Genomic DNA, 22,646 nt, shown 5'->3' on the forward strand with positions numbered 1-22,646 from the left:
CCACCACTTGCGCAAATATCACGAGATGTCTGATGCCGAAAATTGAAAAAAAAAATTGAAAAAAATGTTAAAATTAAAAAAAATATATATAATTTCTTTCATTTAAGCTTGTGAGAACCAATTCACGTTAATAATCTATCTGGCAATAATACAAATGGACGAAAAAAAAAGAATAGGTGAAATTAGCCTGGTGGGAAAAGCTGAGATTATTTCGATTGCAAATGTCGCAGTAGATTTTCGTAACAAATTGCTCGCGCTGAAAAACTAAACGTGGGAACACCGTCGCGAGTCCCTGCCTGGTGAGGCACCGTTGAGGCAAGGGTGGGTGACTCACCCAGACTTGTTACGACCCACATCTGCTGAGCCCCAAGGTGGCCAGGAGACGCAAGTATACAACAAGTGGGTTCATGAACCCGTTTGTGCGGAACTGTGTGTGGTCTTCTCCAGGTATTCCGGTTTCATCACACACGCGAATGCACGTGGCAAGTAAAATAAGTAGGTTTTTTTTTTCACTCAGGTGGCAACAGAGATTCCTAACGAGCTTTTCGATGTTGCTTGTCGCTTAAGATTAAGTCACAACGTACGTTGGACTTCTTTCGCACCGTACGTAGCCAATCGGAGGTGCGGGGGAAGGACAACAATTTAAACAGACGCGGCAAAAAAAGAAAAAAACCCGCCATAGATGCCAACAAATCTCACCGTCGCTTCCTTCGGCTGACATTCAGCAACCAACATGGGAAGAACTACCTCTACAGACGCTTCGACAACGCCTGCCCAGAGATCGTCCCCTTGTTACCGGCGTTAAAATTATCCGTCAAGAAAGTGATTTTTTTGTTTATATATGTGATGTCTCAGGTAAGGATAATTAATTACTTTCCAGACGCCAAAGATTTGATTATGACTAGAAGAAATCCAACACGTCTCAGAGAGAAGATGCAGACTAAGATAATTGATCAGTAATGTTGTAACACAAATGCAGTGCATTGAGGAAGACCAAATATGTATATTGGCTATATATGTGAATACAAATATTTAGTGAGTTCACCGATCGGCTAAAATGACAATAATTGTGCGGGGGGGGGGGGGGGAGGATTGGGGGCAGTAGAATTGTGTGCCTCTCACACCGACACTGAATAACTGGGAGCGTTTTACTTCCCGTTTGACCGCCTGGGTCGATTACACCTAGAGAATGACTGCATTGAACCCACTGCATGTATGTATTTGAACTTCTTTTGCACCGTACATCGCCTACCGTGCCAATCAGAGCCTAAATACTCTACGGGCTGTCGTCGACTAGACCCAGACGATGACAAAGACTGCGACCAAAGTATAAACGCTCACCAGATGAACACCGCCTGTGAGACAGTTTACAAATCACTCATGGAACCGCTCTTAAAGCCTCAAAATAACACCACCAACATCGGCTTCCGGTCTTCTCTTCCCCTTGGCCGGTGGCCTCTGGGCACCACTGCAGTACCCGTCTCGGTGGCACCTGTCCCTTCTCGACCCTGCACACGCGTCCCCTCCATCTCGAGCTTCTGCTCGCTTCCAGAGCTCCGCTCCGAGGTCACGGATGTGTTTCCGAAACGGCCGTGATCGCAATGAGCCGATGCCCACTTCACCCTCCTTCTAATTCCAATAATTAATTAGCTCTCCTCTCGAGATTTACCCAAAATGCAGTGCAGATGAACGCTGACGTTGCAAATGTATTTTACCCGGCGTGATTCTTCAAATCGGTGATGCATAAACGGGCGACATCAGAGAGCAGCGCGATATGGCATGAATAATTTATTTGTTGGTTAATTCTTTTTTTTTATGCCTTTCCAATTACATTCTGTGTTTCGGCGATTATTAGTACACGTCACACGGATTCAATAGGTGGCGGAAAGCAATACATCCTTACCAATGTTCCCACGTCTCCCGTCTCCCCCTTCTCGCCAGGAGATCCAGGAAGACCCTGCACATGGAAAATGAAACACGTACGCAAACAAAATGCCATGTCAAGCATACACGTACGTACGTACACGCATACACAAACATCCCCAAAATAGCCTACACGGGTTGTTGGAAATGGGGGGCAAGTGATGTGAGTGAGCACCTATGAAGTCGGGCATGGCATGCAATGGGGCGGTGTGGTCAGAACCACGGCTGCCCACCTTTGTCTCTCTAGCACCGACCTTTACACAGCGCACCGGTAGAGGATTTAAAGCAGAGATTATCTCGGGGAGGCCCAGTGCCAGTTCAGATATCGCTCGCCACTGATGTTAGCTGTGGCCAGGAATCAAACTCAGGTCGCTGGGTTCAGAGTGCAAAGATCTAACCAGAGCAACTGTGATTCAAAATTATACAAACACAGACAGACACACACATGCGTGGATTCATGTACACACATGAACATACTGTATCAACACATGTATGCATGCAAAGACACCGCTCCCTACTGTCTCTGTCTTTTCAAATACAGGAAACAAAAAGACAAATGATCCCGGTATAAGCCCTTAACAAGCCGTTGGGGCAAGTGCTGTTAGCGAGCACCTATTTAGGCTGGGACAGCAGACGAGATGTTGAGTGGCCAACCCTACACCTGGCCGCCTTTGTCTCCCCAATTCTGATGTTTACACAACCACGCCGGGCGCTTCTTTAATGTTGAATCGACCGAGGGGAGACTCGGGATGGGTTCAGATGTTCGCCACTGATGTTGGCCACGAGCGGGAATAAAAACTGTCGTGCAAGTGCGCTAACCACTTGCACCACCGCTCCCCGAATGCACACACTTTCATGCGCGCACACACACACACACACAATTTGGCACACATTCACACACACCCAGGAGGAGGAGGAGGAAAATAAGAATGCAATTAAGGAAATCTTTAGAGGGAATTAGTGAAATTGAGATTAACCTCTCCATCAATTCTCATTTGTGTTTTTGTCATAGATCCAAGTTGGACACTCGGTATTTTCCCGGAGTGGCTCTGAACGCGCGTACTCGCGGACACTTCTGAGCCCAGCAGCGTACGGATGGAGCCATCCGTGCAGTGCATTACCGCGCAGACAACACATCCATAGTGCGCGTGTAGCAGCCGCGCCATCCATCGTGCGGGTATTAAGACGATATATTTCAGGCGGCGTGAATAGTGCCGTTGTTAGCATGACACATGTCCTCTGGCTGCAATTAAACGTGAAGCAACGCCACCTGGCAGGCTCTCCCCAACCGAGCGATCCCTTCTCCGTTTTAAATTGCTCAATTTTATCTCCGGGACAATGAATGAAATGCAACGAGGCTTTGTAAACGCGCAGCCGTATCTCTGAGATGGGAGCAAGCGAATCTGTGAAGCTGGGGAGGAATGAGGTGCTGGTGGTGGTGGTGGTGGTGAGGGCTTTTTTTATTTTTTTCCCAGCGAGGGTAAATGGGGTCGCGGGCAGAGCAGCGCAGCCGAGAACGAAGACCGTTCGGAGAGACCGCCGCTGCCGGAGAGGAAAGGCTCGGCTCCACGTTCACCGTTCCTCTATCCCCCAACGTTACCCCCACTGCCATGTCCACATCGCGTCGTCCCCCCTAGATGGACAATCCGCTCCGATCTCTTGCACGGCGGTGCGACGTCGTCGTCTTTAGAGAAGGGCCCACGCGAGCGGATGTCACAGAGCTAATTCGGAGATCCCTTCCGATTGACCCCCGGTGCCCACGCAGTAACGAGGGCGTGGAACATTTCCGCCCGCCGTGTTACAGGGAGTAATGTTTGTTGCATTCCTAGTTTTAGATCTGGAATGTAGCCAAATTATGTGCGGAACCAAATTTGATGTGATTGTTGTTGTTGTTGTTGTCGTCGTGCAGCCATTGGTGACCGGGATGAGACTACCAACTCTACTATACTTGGAACGTGGTTTAAGCAGAGGCAGGCTGGCTAGATTTGAACCCAGGATTCTCAGCGGAATGAGACTCTGGTTGGCAAACTCACTAGCTTTCATAGGTGCTGCATGCTTTAACCACTGCAGTGTCCGGTGTCCAAAATCACACGTTATATGTTTGTTATATGTTAGTTATGTTAAATAAAATCTGTGATTTCTTGCCAAATGAGCATTGCGGCAGTGCTCATCTCCCGTTTACAGGCCTAATCCAGGAGTGGAAATTCCACATTACTGTGACAGGGGCAAGTCCAATAAGAGGACAACCAGTGTTGACTTCCCCACAAAGTGGCACTCATTGCATTTGCCCCCGGGGCGATGATGGGCTGAGTCAAACCCCAACCAGGATCTGAACTCTCAACCTCCCAGTTTTGAGCTGCTTGCTCTGCCGCTTACAGAACCGCACTAAGCACTGCCTACGGAACCCCTCAAACACTACACCTACCATTATTTAAAAATGGATATAGGCTTTTGACCAAAACATAGCAGTCATTAAAATAATTTTAAACTATTCATTAAAAAAGCACGTTTGATCAAAGACAACATTAAATCAGAAATATATATATAAAATGTATAACCCCTTAAATTAACTGACCCATTTCAATGGTGAGCTAAGGCATCTTATACATCTACCCTGACAGACTATTACGTTGTATGCTCAGTGGTGCATACAATACCACACCACGTGGATTTATTGCCTCTCAAACGCAACTGCACCTATGGATGCCACAGAGAACGGTGGGACATGGACGTCCTGGGGAATGGAGGCGCGTCTATGTAATTATTTTTTATATACAGAAAGAGGCAACCAGTTATAGAAAGAAGGAGAGAGGAAATATTTATCCCGGCATTGTACGTTGAACTTATTTCGCAGCGCACATAGCCAACCGTGCTATTTGGAGGTGCGGAGAAACGACAGCAAACGGAACACAAAAATCAATTCTGAATAAATTAGTTTCCAATCTCGATGATTTAAAAGTGCACAGCCACAGTAGCTTCCTAATATCGGAAGGAAGAGCGTTCCTGACGGCCGGACAGCACGGATAGCTGAAGGGAGTTCTGGGCCATGTGGACAGCAGAGGAGAAAAAGCGACCTCTCACCGTGAAATAGATCAAGCTGGGTCAATTGCATTTCTTCAAACGTTATGTTGAAAGACATTTCTAAAAGGAAAGTAATTTTAAAAGAACGTGTGACGTGCGTTCACGGGCATGAGCGCAATTATCATCGCAGTGATTGGTTTACGAGGTGCTCGAAATGACAAGGAGAAATTATGCGCACGGAGGTTTGCCTGTAGCAGAGATTAGGAACCAGGGCAATATAAATATATAAATTTGATATAAACAAATGAGAGTTATCGGTCTGCACGTGACTGTTGCTAATGATTCATAATCTGCAATATTTAGCGGCTGGGAGTTCTCGAGTGGCTCAGCGGTAGAGCAAGCAGCTTGCGATCGCAACGGCACGAGCTCACATCCTGGTTGGTGGGGTTGACTCAGTCCACCATCGCTTTGGGATTTGACAAAATAATTTTAGCTTGTGAGGAAGTCAAGGGCGGTTGTGCTTTGAATAGATTTGGCCCCTGCCATGGGAATGTGGACTTTCCCCCCATTGGTTTAGGGCTGTAAATGCGAGATGTGCACCGCCTGAATGCTCAATGTTCATATGAGCTGTCAATCACTTTCAATTTTATCTCGAATTCCATAAAGTGGGGAGTAAGATTGACAGTCATCACGGTGATGTCACCGGTGATGTCACCGTGATGACCGTCAGCGTGATACCATCACCGTGTCACCACGCGTGGTCACACACACACACGCGCGCGCACCGTGGCTGCTGCACAAGAGGAAGCGAGTGGCGAGATTGGCGGTTACCAGGGTGGCGACTCACCTGCAGGCCGATGGGGCCCGGCGGCCCCGGGAAGCCCCTCGGACCCTCATCTCCCTTCTGGCCGAAGGGGCCCTGGGCTCCACGTGCGCCGGGTTCACCGTCCGCGCCCTACAGAGACACGGAGGCAGGGTGAGGCCGAAGGGCCCAAGAACAACAACCGCCATTCGCCACTAAGTGGCGGTGACGTCACCACGGCGCTTGTGCCAGGCCATGTGCACGTTGAGGCCTGGTGGGGTGTCGAACGCCCGCTGACAGGTCACGGGGCAGACCCAGCAGGTGCCACGGGTCGACTGACCGAGATGACCGGCTGATGCACCACCTGTGCCCCCTACTGTGCCAGAGGGCACGCACACATGCACGCACGCGCGCGCATCGCTTCTCACAGACAATCATTAATTGTTATTATTATTATCGTTGCTGTTACGCTCGTTTACCCGGGAAAGACTCAACAAGTCGCAAGACTTCATTGGGAGGTTTCCGGCAAGGTTTTTTGCAGTGGCAGTGCGATGTTTTCCAAGTGTAGACCTCATTGAGTCGTTTGCTGGGTGTTAGTTGGCTTCCCACAGCGGTGGAACGTTGGGGCCAAAACCAGGTAACATTGCCCACGTGTACGTTTAGCTACGGGAGAAAAAACCGGAGAACCCCGGAGAAAACCCGTGCCGAACATGGCGAGAACGTACAAGCCGCACACGGAGAGGAGCCCTTGACAAACCGCACCGGATGCTCGCTTAAGGATCTGAAAACACAGGTCGTTCGATTCCTGGCCACGGCTAACATCAGTGGCAAACGAAATCTGAACCGGTCCTGGCACCCCCCCCCCCCACCTCTCCCCCTTCTTCACCAACTCGCACTGACCAGCATGGTGAAGTATGATATTTATTTATAAACCGATTTCACTTGGAAAATCCACTGAGCATCCGATTTGCAAGAGCGCCGCATGGTGACAACAGACACGCACATAGCGGTCACGTAACAACACATGTACAATCACTGAGAAGCTTACAAGCCTCTACTAATATGGCCGAACAACCTCCATAGTTGATACGGCAACGGGGAGAACGTGACGCAGCAGTCGAGGGACAGGGTTGGCTGCAAATGAATTCATTAAACATGGACCGAGCCCCGGACTGCTGCTGCTGCTGCTGCTGATATACCTTTAGGACTGACGATGTGCACAGCTGGGTCATTGGGTTCATAGCGCGCGGTGTACGAACCAATGCACCACCCACTGCACTCCACCAATACCGATACCACACACACACACAGATGCGAAGCCTGCGATACAATCAGTGCGTTAGTCATGTCCCAGCGTGTCCACTCGACGGTCGGATACAAATCCTGGCTCTAAATGTTATCGAGCAAGATTTTTTTTTTTAGGATCGGACAAATAAACCTGCACAATACTTTAATGTGTATATTTAATGGCACGTTCGAATTATTTATTCATCTGTCATATTCAAGATGTCCCCATGAAAAATGTATTCACCGTTGACATTTTGCAACACTTCTTGACCTAATTTTTTTTTATTTCCTTCCCTTTGTAACTCACTGAAAAATGCCTTCATGTTCTGCGTCCCAATTCATGGCATTATTCTTAAAAAACAAAAAGATTTAACACAAGGGGATGGCCGCCTTGATTACAAAAAAATTTCGATTTAAAGCTTTCGTGACTGCAAGGATTCATCTTCCTTGGTTCTTTCGGTAAAGTCACGTAGACTGAGAATAAAATAATAAATTGATAAAATAAAATAACACAATAATATTCTCACGACGTTTCGGCCACAACACAAGCGGCCTTCATCAGGTGAAGGGACGAGACTGTCTGGAGGACTATAACGATGAGCAAAACAACGTCAGATATTTCTTTTTTTTTAAACAACAAGAGGTGATAGAAAGTTTCCTTCCCAGAAATACTTTCGGGGATTGCCCCGGAAAATGACGCCACAGGAACTACTTCTGAGTCACTTCCACCACCGGGCTCTCTCACCCACAGCTAGAGGGCACTCCTTCATTATCTTTAACCACGTGGCAGTCATTTACCTGACACTATATTTATACGTTTCGGTCTTCAAGAATTGGGACGCACGACATTGCGTGATATACAGTACTTACAAGATATATTGCTTATATTTAAATGTCAAAAAATATTTCACTAGATTTGTGAGACTGACGTCGTCGAATCGTGCTGAAAAAAAATCACTTTCAGGGAAAGCAGCCCGTGACCAACTGGTGTTGGAGAGATGGCTCCGTAAAATGATGTTACAGAACGACTTCTGAAGTAATTAAAAAAAATAGGTCACCTATTCCACACTAGGGTGGTGCACCCTATGTATATTCCCTGCAATGAGCGTGCATCACGCGGCAAACAAACTGAAGCTTTGAGTCGGTCGCAGCTGGCATATGGCAAATTAGTAATAAAAAAAAACGTGATGAGTTTTTTTGCGCGGTCGTTGGTGACCAAGCTGGACGGAGAATACCGTTTTAATCACGGGCGACTGAGAGCTTGGCTGGAATCCAGGATCTTAGCGGCGCTGGCTCAGTGCGCTAACGGGATACGGAGACCCCACGAGCCAGCCGGCTGCAGCATCTATTTTGTGCCGTATCCATTGGTGGCCAGGCCGAGCACATAAAATTCACAACCACTTGAGAATGTGGTTTAATCACTCGCCGCTACAAACAAAAAAACACAGGGTTCAAACCTAGGGATCGCGTTGGTTAATGGGCTGGACAATGATGAGAATGACAACGCGAGTCGCATTGGGAGTAGTAATGCAATAAAAAATATATAAGAACGCGGTGACATTAAGTTTTCCCGTAAAATGGTTGGAATATTTCGTCGCAATAAGAGATAATGATTTTCAATGGACCATAACCTGGTTACAAAAACGACATCGATGAATCAATAACAAAGACCATGCTATGCAAACGGCGGATGAAACGCGAAACCGTAAAATATTTGCAACGATAAAATATTTGGACGGTAACTTTTTTTATTACTACTGCAGGGTGCTGTTTTGATAGTGGAGTCAATACAATTTATTTTAACGACTTAGTCAAAGTTGAGTAATGTTTTGCTTGTGTGTGCTTTTATTTATGTACGCACGCACGCACGCACACACGCGTCAATTGGCACGCGAGCGAGTGCGTGCGTACGCGTCCGTGTCAGGTTGAAGCGGGCATTGTGCCCAGTGGTGGTGGGTTGTGCCATCACATTTTGTCGTCGTCTCTTGCTTCCGCAAGATCTCACCAGCACAGGTTGACACCACACCCTCCCAGGTCTGCTTCCACGAAACCTCGAGCCACCATCTGGCGTCAGGCCCCTCCACGCGTACGCGATGGACACATCATTTAACCACCGCTCTTATACCCCAACCCCTTTTCCCCGATTATTTTAATTCCTTCTCCCTTGGCCTTCCCTTCCCCCGTATTCAAAACCCCTACCGCTGCCCGCTGCCCGCAGTCCCTACGCGAGCGGGGGGCAATGAGCCCCATCCTCCTCCCCTTCCCAGAACCTAGGAGCACTGAGTTCAGACTTTGTTCGTCCGTGAAATTTCTGTACCCACCCCTACTTTATTACGGTTCGTGCCCTCTAACCGGCAACTTGTCAAGTAAATAAATAAATTAAAGGCTACAAGCGCTCTTGCAGTCGGCAGCATCCGGCTTTAGGTCTTCCCCTTGGTTGCCAATCTCTGGGTGCCACTGCAATGCCCGACCAGGTAGCCTGCCCTCCTCCGCCCTGCACGTGTGTCCCGCCCTCATTTTACCTCATTACTTCCACTCAAGATTTCCTGCCACGCTCAAATTCCAAAGTTCAGTCTAGGGATGTTTGGTGAACACCGGTTACATTGTACGCTTGATTATTTTTCAGCTACGAGAGGAAAGTGGACAAAAAAAGCCTCGAGGAAACCCGTGCAGAACAAAGGTGGAGAAGCATACAAACTCCCCGTGCAGAAATGTCCTCGGGTAAAGAAGAGCCCAGGGCCTTCCTGCCGAGAGTCAAGAATGTTACCACCGTGCCACCCACACTGCCGCCCACAGCTGCTCGAGTGGAGCTGTGTGATCCACACAGGGGCAGGGTCTTTACCCTCCTTGTCCCCGCCCCTGGCTCAAAACACCCCCCACGCAGTCGCTGTATTTTACTTGAGTTGCTTTTGTAACGAGTGACCCCCCCCCCGGGGTTTACCCGCACCTGCGATTAGCGCGGGTCGGCTACGTACTGTGCAAAAGAAGTTCAACACACGTAACAGGCAAACAAATGAGACCATCCTCCCAATAAGCGTGCCGCCGGCGGGCTGACGTTGGCACGTGGTTGGATCCGTCGCAGCGTTGGCTCATACGTTCTGTGTTCACTGAGCTGGTTCAACGAAATAAACTCGAACCGTGTTAAGTTAAACAACCCCCTGTCCTCCCAAAGTGGTTCAAGAATATCTCACCGTGGGACCCGGTGCTCCTATCTGGCCTTGGATCCCTGGTGGTCCAGCAGGGCCCTGTACAGCACGAGAAGGGAATTAACACGCAAAGTGGGTCTCATTATTAGGATCGTGGAGGCACACATTGACATTTAATGGTTTGTTAACAGTTGCATTTTCCAATTTTATTAATTATGTGCTTTCAATTAAATTAAGTGGTTGTGACGATAATGACTAGAATGAGAACGATTCCAATAATACTCGTGACAATTGTCTTTTTTAATAATATACGGCCGTTCATGATACTGCTAATAATGTGGCTGCTGATGATTGTGATGTTTGTAATGATTCTACTGCTGATAATCCAGCTGCTGATAATGATGATCACAATGCTGCAGCACCTGCCACTGGTGATACTTCTGCTCACAACGACGACAATAATGGTCATCATTACGTTCAAAACAAAATCGATGAGTTTAAAAACCGACATCACAGCCAATTTCTATTGCACTTACCGATTCACCCTTGTCTCCCTTGCTGCCTTTTTGACCTGGCAAGCCAATGTCACCCTGGAAGTACAACGATCACAGACGGACGGAGGTCACACAACGGCGAGAACACCCCTTTAGAAAAAATCCATTCAGCCACACCGATTAAAATCGTTGGTACTCTTCACGGACCGACTAACCCCGTCGTGGGAATGTGTAATTTGCACGAGCCGAGCACCGCCCCATTTGCTCGCTTGAGCAGAGAGACATCGTTCCATCTCTTGTCGGTGTCCCCAGGCCAGCGGTGAACAGATGAGCTACGAAACTAATTTTTCACAGACGATGGACTCGCGATCCAGACGCCACCCGTTGGATCTCTGGCAATCGATGAACGGCACAAGTTTCCGAAATCCCCTCCACTGCCTCTGTCTACCCTGCAGCATACTCGGCACTGGTACACCGCAGTCGATAGGCGAGCGTGGGTAATTCCACGTCCTCTATGATGTCTGACCAGTGTGGAAGAGGAGGCCAAACATACACTCCAGAGGGGCTCTCTCTGGTTGAGAACGTGCTGCCAGCATTGGTTTCAGAAAGTAACTGCAGGGCTGTATCTGTACTATTGCATTTCCCGTACTTCCATAAGGAGAGTCACCTCCTACTTTCCAAAGCAGAATTGTTCCTCCGTGGCTGAAAGCAAGATCCATGCATTGCTTTGACAGCAGAATCCAGATTATCGTGGCGATTGGAGAGAATTCTACAATACAGCCGATTTATCCACATTCGTTCACTGCATCCATATTTACCAAAGATAAAAAGAAAATATGTTTTTCAGAAGAATGTATCAGGTATTTTCCATCTGTGCCATTACACAAACAATACTGTTTTGGAAACCAGTAAACTACTGCAATGGACATGCATGAACGAAACGCTGCTCCACGTGGTTTCCTCTCGCCGCGCGATTTCCGTCGAGAGAGAAGGCCTCGTGCTCACCTTGTCTCCATCCTCTCCAGGAGGTCCCGGAGGCCCTCCTGGTCCGGGAAGTCCGACGGGCCCCTGGATGCCGTCTCTGCCTGATGGGCCTTCCTGCCCTTTCTCGCCCTAAGTTTCAAACGGTGCGCACACAAAGCGGTGTCAAAGAAACACCGAAGCCCCCGTGAAGAGGCGCGTCGTGATTCTCTTTGCCTTGGGTCGGCGCCAAAAGAGATTTGACCAAATGTGACCCGACTGGTGGCAGCGTCGGCAGCGATGCAGGGAGACAACCGGGGGGGGGGGGGGGTAGTCGTTTCATCTTCCTTCTCGCCCCGCAGCGCGAGCCCCGTCGCCAATCAGCGTTGCAGCACAGGGCGGCACGGGGCAGCAAAATGTAACACGGGGCAGTGCGGGGCAGCATGGGGCAGCATGGGGCAAAGCGGGGGCAGTGCGAGGCAGCACAATGAAACATGGGGGACAGCACGAGACAGGGTAGGGTGGGTCTAGAATCTGACTACAGTTGCATGACCATTGCATGCAGTTCCACTGTATGCAGAACGGGGTGGAGAATATGCAAAGCTGTACACAGCAAGGCACCCCGAGTCGTGGATCGGCACCCGGGGACTCCCCGCTGTGAGGCACACAAGTGTTACCACTGTGGCACCGACTGGGCCGCCCAAGATGAATTCTCCTCTGAGAGACACGATCGACCCTGTAAACGTGCAGTTCACGTAAAAACTCAGCGCCGAGGCAAGAGAAAAAACGGACCGCCGCAAGCACTTCAATATATTAGTGAACGTCTAGGATTCATCATATCCTTATTACGCACTCATATTCTTTTGGCCTCAATTCACCATTCTATTATGACCTGGTTTAATAATTAAAAAAACCGTACAAAATAACCGGAACAGTGCGCGTGCTGCTCATTTTTATTTCGATTAATGGTTTTTTGGCGTAAGAAGTTGTACCCGGTGATGGAGGAGACAAAAAAAATATAACCTCCCGTCAACAGGCGCATCAAATGCGGCTGCCCAAAATACGTAACGTTGCGCAATGCCAACGCTTTAAAACCGCAATGTGCTTAACTTTTATTTATTTAATCTTTGCTTCCTGGTAATGAAATCATCCTTCTTAGCGCCGTGTTGGCAGCGACGGTGAGGATTACTCCGAGCTTGGCCGCCCCTCAACCATAAACTATTTTCCGCCGTCGGCTTCCGCTGCGATAATTCGTTGGGGCCGTTGCGTCCAACCAAATTCCCACCCCCCTCCCCCCCCCGCCGATTTGTCAAACGACAAAAAGGGGAGCTTGATCGGCACGGCGACAGCACGAGGCGACGCCGCTGGATTCAAATCCTGGTTTTGAAACCGCCCGGCGTTGAAACCACAGCTCAGCCAGCGCAGCACGATTTGTGGGCTCGTCCCGGTCAGCGCTGACCCAACGTAGGTTTCCCCACCCCCATGGGAGGTTTTTTTTATATTTTAAATCATCGTTATCGTCAACATCATCATCATCATCGCCATAATCATCGTCATCATCGTCGTCATCATCGTCATTGTCGTCATCATCGTCATCACCATCGTCATCATCGTCGATGTCAGAAGGACTGAATCCCCACCCCGAGGAACTTTTTTGTCTCAATCTTGATTTGAAGCTCTCGCTCATCAAACCACTCACAGCTCCTCATGTCACTTCACCACCATGATGCAAACGCTTTCACTGCAAGAGCTTCTTTAGCTTCTTTGGCGACTACAGTGAATGGCGAATGGCGATCAAACCACAACCTTTCATTTTCATTGCCGGACTAAGCAACGATTGCGTACGCCATCACCGTTCATCAGTCTAAAAACGGGAAGCTGAAACCTAGATTCAAACCTAGGTCCGAGGCGCAATGGTCCGGTGCTCTGACATGTGATAGCTCCCCTGTACCACTCAGCCTGCTCTCGGAGCTGACTACCTAGTGGTATTCACTTTATCGACCTTAGATGATAATGGTGCATTGATGACGATAATGATGGCGGGTGGATAATGATGATGGTTCAATAATGGAGGATGATGGTGATTGATTTATGATGGTGGTGGGGGATTTGTGAGTAAACCCCTGTCCGGCATTCGAACTCGTGACCCTTGTGACTGCGATTTCGAGTCTTCTGACCACAGAGTCACACGGCCAGGCCGTGGGTTGCAAGCGAAGACGACGATGGTGGGTGTGTGTGGGGGTGTGTGTGGGTGTGTGGGGTGTGTGGGGTGTGTGTGTGTGGGGGGTGTGTGTGTGTGGGGGGTGTGTGTGGGTGTGTGGGGGTGTGTGGGGGTGTGTGTGTGGGTGTGTGTGGGTGTGTGTGGGGTGTGTGTGTGGGTGTGTGTGGGTGTGTGTGTGTGTGTGGGGTGTGTGTGTGGGTGTGTGTGTGGGTGTGTGTGGGTGTGTGTGGGGTGTGTGTGGGGTGTGTGTGTGGGTGTGTGTGTGTGTGTGGGGTGTGTGGGGTGTGTGTGTGTGGGGGGTGTGTGTGGGGGTGTGTGTGTGGGTGTGTGTGGGGTGTGTGTGTGGGTGTGTGTGGGTGTGTGTGTGTGTGTGGGGGGTGTGGGGACAGGGGTGAGTATCACTCACTGGGGCCCCCTTGTCTCCTGTGGGTCCAGAAGGCCCGGGTGTTCCAGGGCGACCGGGGAGGCCGATGGGACCAGCTGGGCCAGCAGGCCCTCGCTCACCAGGCGAACCCTGGGGCCAGAGAAATTACCGCACAATCACGCACACAATCACACACAACAACAACCGCCAGTCACCACTAAGTGGCGGTTACGTCACCACGACGCTGGTGCCAGGCTATGTGTAAGTTGAGGCCACGTGAAGTGTCGAACGCCCGCTGGCAGGAGGTCACGGGGCAGACCCAGCAGGTGCCATGGGTCGCCTGACTGAGACGACTGGCTGATGCACCACCTGTGCCCCCGAATATGCCAACTTGCTGTGCTTTAGCCACCCGGCGCTCCGCTCATTGTTGTCGTTGGAGGGCGACTGCCTCCAACTGCCCAGTAGCGTCCTTCACGAACCTCCTCCACAAAGGCCAATCTTGACACCGCTGGTACCGGTCATCGGCAAGTCCACTCAGCTCCACGTCCTCCTGTACCACATCACTCCATCTCTTCTCCAGCCTGTGTCATGCCCGTTTAACCCCCTCTATCGGGCCAAACGTGCTTGGGCATGTAGTGGCTGGGCATGCGGGCTACATTACCCAGCCAACACAGACACACAAACAGATACATACATACACACACACAAAACAAAGACAAAAATCCCCCGTATAGCCCTAACTGCCTGTTGGGGCAAGTGCCGTTAGCGAGCAGCACCTATGAAGGCCGGCACGGCACACGAGGGGGTGGGCGCCCAGCACCACATACAACAACAACCGCCATTCGCGACCAAGTGATGATGAAGTCACCACGGCGCTTGTACCAAGCTACGTGTACCACAGATACAAAGACAAAGATCCCCCATATAGCCTTAGCAGACTGTAGGGGCAAGTGCTGTTAGCGAGTAGCACCTATGAAGGCCAGAACGGTACACGAGGGGGTGGGTGGCCAGCACCACGCCCGACCGCCTTTGTCTCCCCAGTGGCGATGTTTAAAACACCGCACCAGGTACTCATTTGAGGCTGAGTCGACCTTGGGGAGGCCCAGGACCGGTTCAGATAATCGTCACTGGTGTTGGCCGTGAGCGGGAATCGAACCCGTGTCGCCGGGTTCATAGCGTAGCGCGCTAACCGCTACACTATCGCTCCCCCCTACCACATATACACACACACAGACACCTACATACATACTCGTACACACCGATACAGCCACCAAAATAAAAATGAATCCCGTGGTAGAAATCGACAACAACGACCGTGGGTACGTCGACATATAAGAAGAGGTAACGGGCCGGGCACGACGCTTTGTACCCACCACAGGACCTGGGGGACCTGCAGGACCATGGTCTCCCTTGAGGCCTGGGATTCCCTGTGACACACACACACACACGCAGACCAAACACCACATGGTTAGCCTCACACACAGGAGGATCGAGTGCTGTTAGCGAGCACCTTTCAAAGTCAGCACGACGTAAGCGGGGGAGGGATGCCAGCACCGTGCACTGGTTGTCGTCTTTTCGGGCGTTGTTTTCGAACATCGGATCCTCAGTGCAGGTTCAGATGCAGCTCGTCAGGAGCGAGCACCGGTGTTTGGGGACTGAACCCACGTCGCCGGGATCCCAGCGTAGGGAGTGAAACTCGTTATCACCGCCCGTACGTATCAAGGACATGATTCGGATTTGAACGCTTCGCAGTTTTGGATTTTCAGAATTTTTGGGGGGTTTCAGATAAACCCAACAAATTGGGAGCAAGTGTCTAACAAATAAACACTACACACAGGCGGGCGATCACACACACACGAGTACGTTTGGAAGAGGGCAGTAACGAATGACCCACAAAGAGACCACTGTGAAGAAACGGATGGCAATTCTTTCATTTAAGCTAATACATTTAGTGTACCTTTATGGGTTTTACTCTTTCACATACAAACGCCAAACTATAATTAGTGGTGGTGCGGGTACCGTACTCAGATTCCGAAAAGGAAAGATGTTGCTAATCATGTATGAGCAATCTGTTTTCACTGCGTAATCTGATTACATTACTTCGAATGCACCGATTGATTACTATTCATAGTAACTTTTTGTTTATTATGAAAACAAAAACAATTCGGGGAAATTAAAGTGATCAGCAGCTTGGTTTGGTGTGAACAGAGCAGCATCAGCAGCAGCCAATCTGCACACAGACCATCACCGCAGACGGACCACAGTATCTGCATTTGCGACATGTAACGTTTGTTATGAGACGGCCATCACGGAAGTAATAAGATAATTATATTTCAAACACGAAATGTGGGATTAAGTCACATTAGCCTCACGATCTCAAAGAGTCAAGAGGCTCATGACGATTCGTATATCACCCTCACAACTCGAAATAGAGACACAACTAAAGCGGCTGTATAAGGAGCTGATTGGCATCAATGTGAACTTCAAACTGGGAGGCATTTGCCCATTGCGAGCATCTGCGCGCTTTCAGATGCGCTTCTTCGGCCGTCTGGAACGCTCTTCCTTCCGATATTCGGAAGCCACTGGGAGCTATGATGCACTTTTAAATCATGTACATTGAAAACTCATTTCTTTATAACTGCTTTTTGTATTTTTAATAGCTGCCCTTTCCCCGCACCTCCGATTAGCACGTTTGGCTATGTGCCGTGCGAATGAAGTTCAACATCCAACCGATCTTCGCAACTGGGTGCTGCCCTGCCGTTGGCTGTTCAAGCCACGGCTGGCATAGAAGAGCCCTCTACTCGAGGGCCCTCTCGGGTCAACTCTGGGGGATTTTTGGGCCTCATCTTCCACGCCCAAAAGACGTCGTGGAAGAAGCGGGCGTGCCCACACTTCACCGCACGACAGCCAGTCGGAGGGGTATTTCAGAAGCTTGCACCATTGTTACAACCGCCACGATCGGGAGACGGAATCGAAACGGAGACCTCCGGATCGCAAGACCAAGCGTGCGAACCGTGACAACCAGCTGTGGCGGCAACCTCTTTGCGTATTTTAATTGAAAGATGTTAAAGGGAGATACGGAGCAAGCAAACAAACTAAAACGAATGGGCGCGATGTTATTCTGTTAGCGCGGCATGCGCGGATTCGCAGTCGCTGCGGCAATATTGCTCCGCACACCGCGGGCGCTACCGTTAAGTGTCGCCTCTGCCTTTAATAACGGCGACTTGAGATTTGTTGATGCAAGCAAACCGTTCATTGCGTTAACAATTGCCTGGCTCGAAACCCCCTACGCTGCATCCACTACAGCCTGCATCCATAATGAGGGAGCGGGCGGTGGTGCAGTGGTTGGCGTGCTGTGCCGGGGAATTGGGCAAAAATAAATCCCCGAGTTTGATTCCCGGCCCTGGCTATCGGTTAAGCGGTCTGGGCACCCCCCCACCCACTTCACCAATCCACACTGGCCGGCGTGGTGAAGTATGGTCAAACAATCCTCAATGGCTGACAAGGCATGGGGTGTAGGCCTTCATCCAGCAGTGGATCTGCCAGGCCTGTAAAATTAGTACTGTGATGATAATTTTTTTACGATAATATTTTTATTGTTATTAGATTAATAATAAGCACATTCGAAATCCATAAATTCAATCGAACATGATCACTCAAAGCAAGGAGAGCTCATTGAGACAAGGCAGTCCTGGTGCCGAGAGTGGATAAATAATTTAAATACTAAGATCGTATATATTGTCACAGTTACGTAAATTACTGCTGCACACGTTAGTTATTAATGAATGAAACTGCATTAAATTTCGATTTAAAGCTTTGCGTGACTGCAAGGATTCATTTTCTTTGGTTCTTTCGGTAAAGTCACGTAGAATGAGAATAAAATAATTTTATTTTATTTTTTATTTTATTTTCTTCTCTAGTATTATTCTATTCTCATTCTACGTGACTTTACCGAAAGAACCAAAGAAAATGAAACTGCATTACTTAAAGTCGCGCGCACAGTAGCTCACAAAGGAAATGCAGCAGACGGTAGAGACGCCATGAATGAATGATATATTATTGAAAAGTTCACGAATGGATATTTTACAAGGGACAATGTAACGGTGATAATTGAAATAGATCTTTTTTTAGTAGTGATGGCTATATTCACCTGATGTTTTCGATTATGAAAATGTCTCTTTGCAAATCACTGACTGAATCAGGGAAATGCAATTAAAGGGCAGATGCAGCGGTGTTAAAAACGTTTGAGATTCAGATATTCATTTTTCATTGTTGGATTTTCGAGGAAATATTTCAGGACATGTTTTAGATTTTCAGATTATTTGGCATGACGTTGTATGTCTGCGTGCCTTTGTGCTCACAAAATGACGTCACTTGATGGTGTCAGATGGTACCGTTTTTGGCGGCAAAACAGCGAAAGTGATTGCCATATTGGTGACGTTACTACCACGGTCATGAAAAATCGGACAGGATATAATATTGATATCACTTTTACAAACCTTACTCATTGGCTATGTCGGGTGGTGGCGGGTTTCACGACACATTTATATTTTTACACGATCTAACCCAAAAAACAGCTCTTATGATGCTATAATTGATTAAGATTGTTCGAAATGTTGTATTCAAGGCCTAATTTCTGATTTTTATTTTCTCATTGATCTAAAAATCGGGGGCACATCCATACTACCTAGGCCCTGTGCGTCACAGGCTGTCCGGCGTGAGTTTAGAGCTTCAATAATAAGGAAAGAATATACATTAAAATAGCTCTTTGGGCTGTAACGCTGTGGTGCTGTAACCACATTACTGCCGTGACATATACATTTTTAATAAACATACGACAGGGACACTGGCGGTGATTAGCATTTTTGGTTTTACCAGGTCAAGCCCAATGAGCTACGTAATCTCTTTTTTAGAAGCAACCTGGCCATCACAAATGAAAGCTCAACAGAGTGGCTGATCACGTGGAAATGTATAGCAGCCCAAATTGCTTCAATGCATGTTCATAAATGTGGAGGGAAACAACTGGAGAGTCCAGAGAAAAATGCGATCACGGGGAGAAAGACAACGCAAACTCCAAATATACAGGCACCGTCAGGGTCGGGGTCGAACCCACGACCTCCCGTATACTTGGTGAGGTCGGTAACATATCGCTACCGTAATGTCACTCCAAAGTCTCTTTTGCCCTCATCCAATGATGCTACAATCTCACATTGGGATTTTGCCCCTGCCCTCCAAATCCTAGGTGAGTAGCTACGAGAGAAGGAGCGGTTTGCTTTTTATTGTTGCCAGGGTTTAGCTTAGCGGCAAATAGACTGACAAAATCTCAATATGCGCCTCGCAAACAACAATAAAACCACGTTTTATTGTTGTTTGGTGGAGGGTCGCGACACATATATACTTACGCGATCTAACGCAAAAACCTTTATTATGAATACGCGTTAAACCAGAACCAGAGAGGCTACGCGCGATCAGAGAAGCCCAGAGCATCGGCAGCTCAGCACCTGCGCTGCCGCTGGCGCCGAGTCAATGTGATACGCAGCAAGGCAGCAAAGCGAGCCTCTTCAAATGAAAACATGTAAACGGGCATATATATTTATATTTAAGTCCAGAGCGTATTCCAAAATTTAATCGATCACGTTTCTGCTCATTTCCCCCAACCCCCAAGTGAAACTTCTCATAAGTTTTGAAAGGCAAACAATGTTTTATGAAATGTGCGCGTGTGCGTTTTAATCAATCCACTTCTCTGAGTGAGCACCTCCAAGTAGATTTAAAATGAAAGACTCAAGCCGCAGTGGTGCAATTGTGGCCACGCAACCCAACTATGGCCGATACCGTAAACCACTCTACTCTTTCAACAGAGAAACAGCAAAACGGCACGAATTCTCTCCTGAAGCCCTCCCGTTGTAGCCAACAGCAGCAGCAGCAGACCTTGACATTGGCATCTGGCTCCTGAACGTATTGCCGCTGACATCATGCGCAACAGTCCCTGTGGCAGCAACGACCACGATTACTAAATTTCCGTGAGTCGACTCGAGCCACGTCAGTGAGTCGACTCGCTCCACTCGGCTCGGGTGCATTGCTGAAACAAAGAAAGTGGCTCTGCCATCACCTTTTGAATCGCTCGCGTTCTCGGGCGAATTTGGACGGATCTTTCCCCACGACTCAGCGTGCCCGACCCAGGCCCTCTGACAAAATCGTGTCGCCATCCTGCGTACGTGCTCTAGTCTGTGTGTGGCTCGTATTGCCTATCAGTGTGATGCCGAGCGTGCACCTCTCCCACGATTCTTTGCCCAAAAGAGCATTGAGGCATTGGTGCTTGAGTCCTGTTTACAGCCCCGAGCCACTCCTATGACAGGGGAACGTCTATCCATAGGGAAACCAATGTTGATTTCAAATCATTACAGGCCCCCTGAAGGATGGTAGTCTGAGTCAACCCTCAACCAGGTGCAAACTCATCACTTCCGATTGCAAGATGCTCGCTCTCCCGCTGAGTCACGAGGCCGGCATTTCGAGTAAGCCTTTCCCAGAAATACTTGTGAGCTAAAGCTCAAGGCTGCCTTGCCGACAAGATGAAATATTAAATACAATGTTGAATTCAATACTTCCTGCCACTCAGAATATTTTTTTTAAAGACGTGCGAGTGGCTGCCTTTCCAGTCGGTCTGAATCCTGACGAAGGAAATTCAGGAAAGGGGGGTGGGGGGGGCCGCTTCGATGAGAATTCAGAACGAGTTAGGGGAAGCAATCCGTGTTCATCCTCGAATTTCAGTGGCTCGCTGGAAACGCGACGTTTGATTGGCTGCAAAGTCAAGGTCATTCGCCAGTGATCTCAGAGCTTAGCAGCTAAGACAACTCCGACATTGTGATTACCCGCTTCTTATATTCAATTTGTTATTTTTGTTTGAGGAATTCATATCGACTCAAATGTAAAGATGGAAATTCCTCGCCTTTGTTCATACTTTGTATCTATTTAATTGCAAACAATATCCCCGCTGCGCCGCTATTAAGAGTCGCGTCGTGAGGTGAGCAACTGTCTCCTGGTGGAACGTCCCTCGGGCAGCAACAGAGCCTTGCTCGCGTCAGGAAACTTCCCCAGAAGCTGACGCTACAGAGCTACTACTGAGTCACGCCGATTCGGGGCTCTCTCACCCAACACTGGACGGCGCTCCTTGAAGCTTTGCGGTTTGCCACAATCCTCCAACGTGTGGATACGTTACTGTGAAAATCACACGGACGACAGTGGGCTGTTCGCAGTGACTGGATGGAGACCAACAACTCTCTGGACTTTGAGAGCGTGGATCAAGCACGGATTCAAACCCAGGGTCTCTGCAGGGATGCCTCGGCAGCTCTCATCTGACCATTATCAGCCCCCCTGAAAGAAATTTCTCACAACCTTCACATTATTAAATAGGCCAGTTCACTATAGCTGCACGGAATGAAAATATTCCAATGTTCTCCACACTCTGTTCCCTCTACCGTACTTAACGGGGAGTGATCTCTTTGCGATTGTATTTTGGCCTAGTGTTCTCAAACCGCTATTATATTCCTGACATGCAGCACACATGAGCCCGCTCCTCAACACCAATGTCGCCCAGTGTACGGGAGTCCTCGGCACCAGTCGGGAGGGAATGCTAATGCGACTTTTTAGGCGACCGTCTAAAAGCACCAACGCAAAACACTAATTCAGGTGCAATATATATAATTAATGGGTGAAGTACTGCACAGAACACAAGGTGATTTGTGATTACAATTTCAATCACCCACATCATTAAAAAAGCATCTACTTATTTATGCTGATTAACTGTACAATCTGCACAACAAATTCGTGATGTAATGTTAATTAGAATGAAGTGCCTATATGATGCAGTAAAATCAAGATGCTTTGTTAGCTGCAATGTCATATTATTTAATTGTTTTTCGTTTAATCACACCAAGTCTGTAATTATGGACATCGCAGAGGCTAGCGCTGTCAGATCACCGAGCCTGTCACGCTGAGATCCAGGGTTCACTACGGCCATCTAGATTTTTTCATTACGATGGGGATTAAACATTCATCATAACACAGCCGTTATTATTTGTGCATATCAATGTTCTTCAGTACCATTCCAAACAAATGGGATAACTGAAACACGATCAATCGCTCCTTGCAGAGTCAGAAGGAGTGCCGTCTCGAGCTGGGTGAGAGAAGCCGATAGACGTGACTCGGGAGTAGTTCTGTGGGATCATCTTCCGGGGCTACTCCCTGACACAACATGGGTCAGCTGCGTTTCATCCAACCCCTTGACATGACTCTGATGACAGCGGCACAACTGGGCAATGATTAGTGGTAAAACAACGTGCGAGTTGAAACTGACCCGCAGGTTATGTGCTGCATAACCGTTGTATTGTCAGAAAATTGAGAAGCATTCAGTTTCGCAGTTGGACGTAAC

At 48.6% G+C, this 22,646-nt stretch overlaps 1 protein-coding gene across 3 annotated transcripts in view; it reads right to left on the reverse strand.

Moving 5' to 3' along the window:
- The window catches only part of LOC116953253 (uncharacterized), a 305,948-nt gene that overhangs the window by 66,288 nt on the left and 217,014 nt on the right, over nucleotides 1-22,646 (reverse strand). For all 3 annotated transcript variants that reach the window (XM_032973299.2, XM_032973298.2, XM_032973300.2), the window contains 7 exons: nucleotides 15,592-15,645; nucleotides 14,261-14,368; nucleotides 11,679-11,786; nucleotides 10,716-10,769; nucleotides 10,225-10,278; nucleotides 5,792-5,899; nucleotides 1,904-1,957 (listed from right to left, as the gene is read on the reverse strand). In XM_032973299.2, coding sequence (XP_032829190.2) covers nucleotides 1,904-1,957; nucleotides 5,792-5,899; nucleotides 10,225-10,278; nucleotides 10,716-10,769; nucleotides 11,679-11,786; nucleotides 14,261-14,368; nucleotides 15,592-15,645 — 540 coding nt within the window. The remainder of the gene's footprint in view (nucleotides 1-1,903; nucleotides 1,958-5,791; nucleotides 5,900-10,224; nucleotides 10,279-10,715; nucleotides 10,770-11,678; nucleotides 11,787-14,260; nucleotides 14,369-15,591; nucleotides 15,646-22,646) is intronic.

This window comes from Petromyzon marinus, chromosome 50 (assembly GCF_048934315.1).
Source record: "Petromyzon marinus isolate PM22_M1 ecotype Great Lakes invasive population chromosome 50, UKy_Petmar_22M1.pri1.0, whole genome shotgun sequence".
NCBI lineage: Eukaryota > Metazoa > Chordata > Hyperoartia > Petromyzontiformes > Petromyzontidae > Petromyzon > Petromyzon marinus.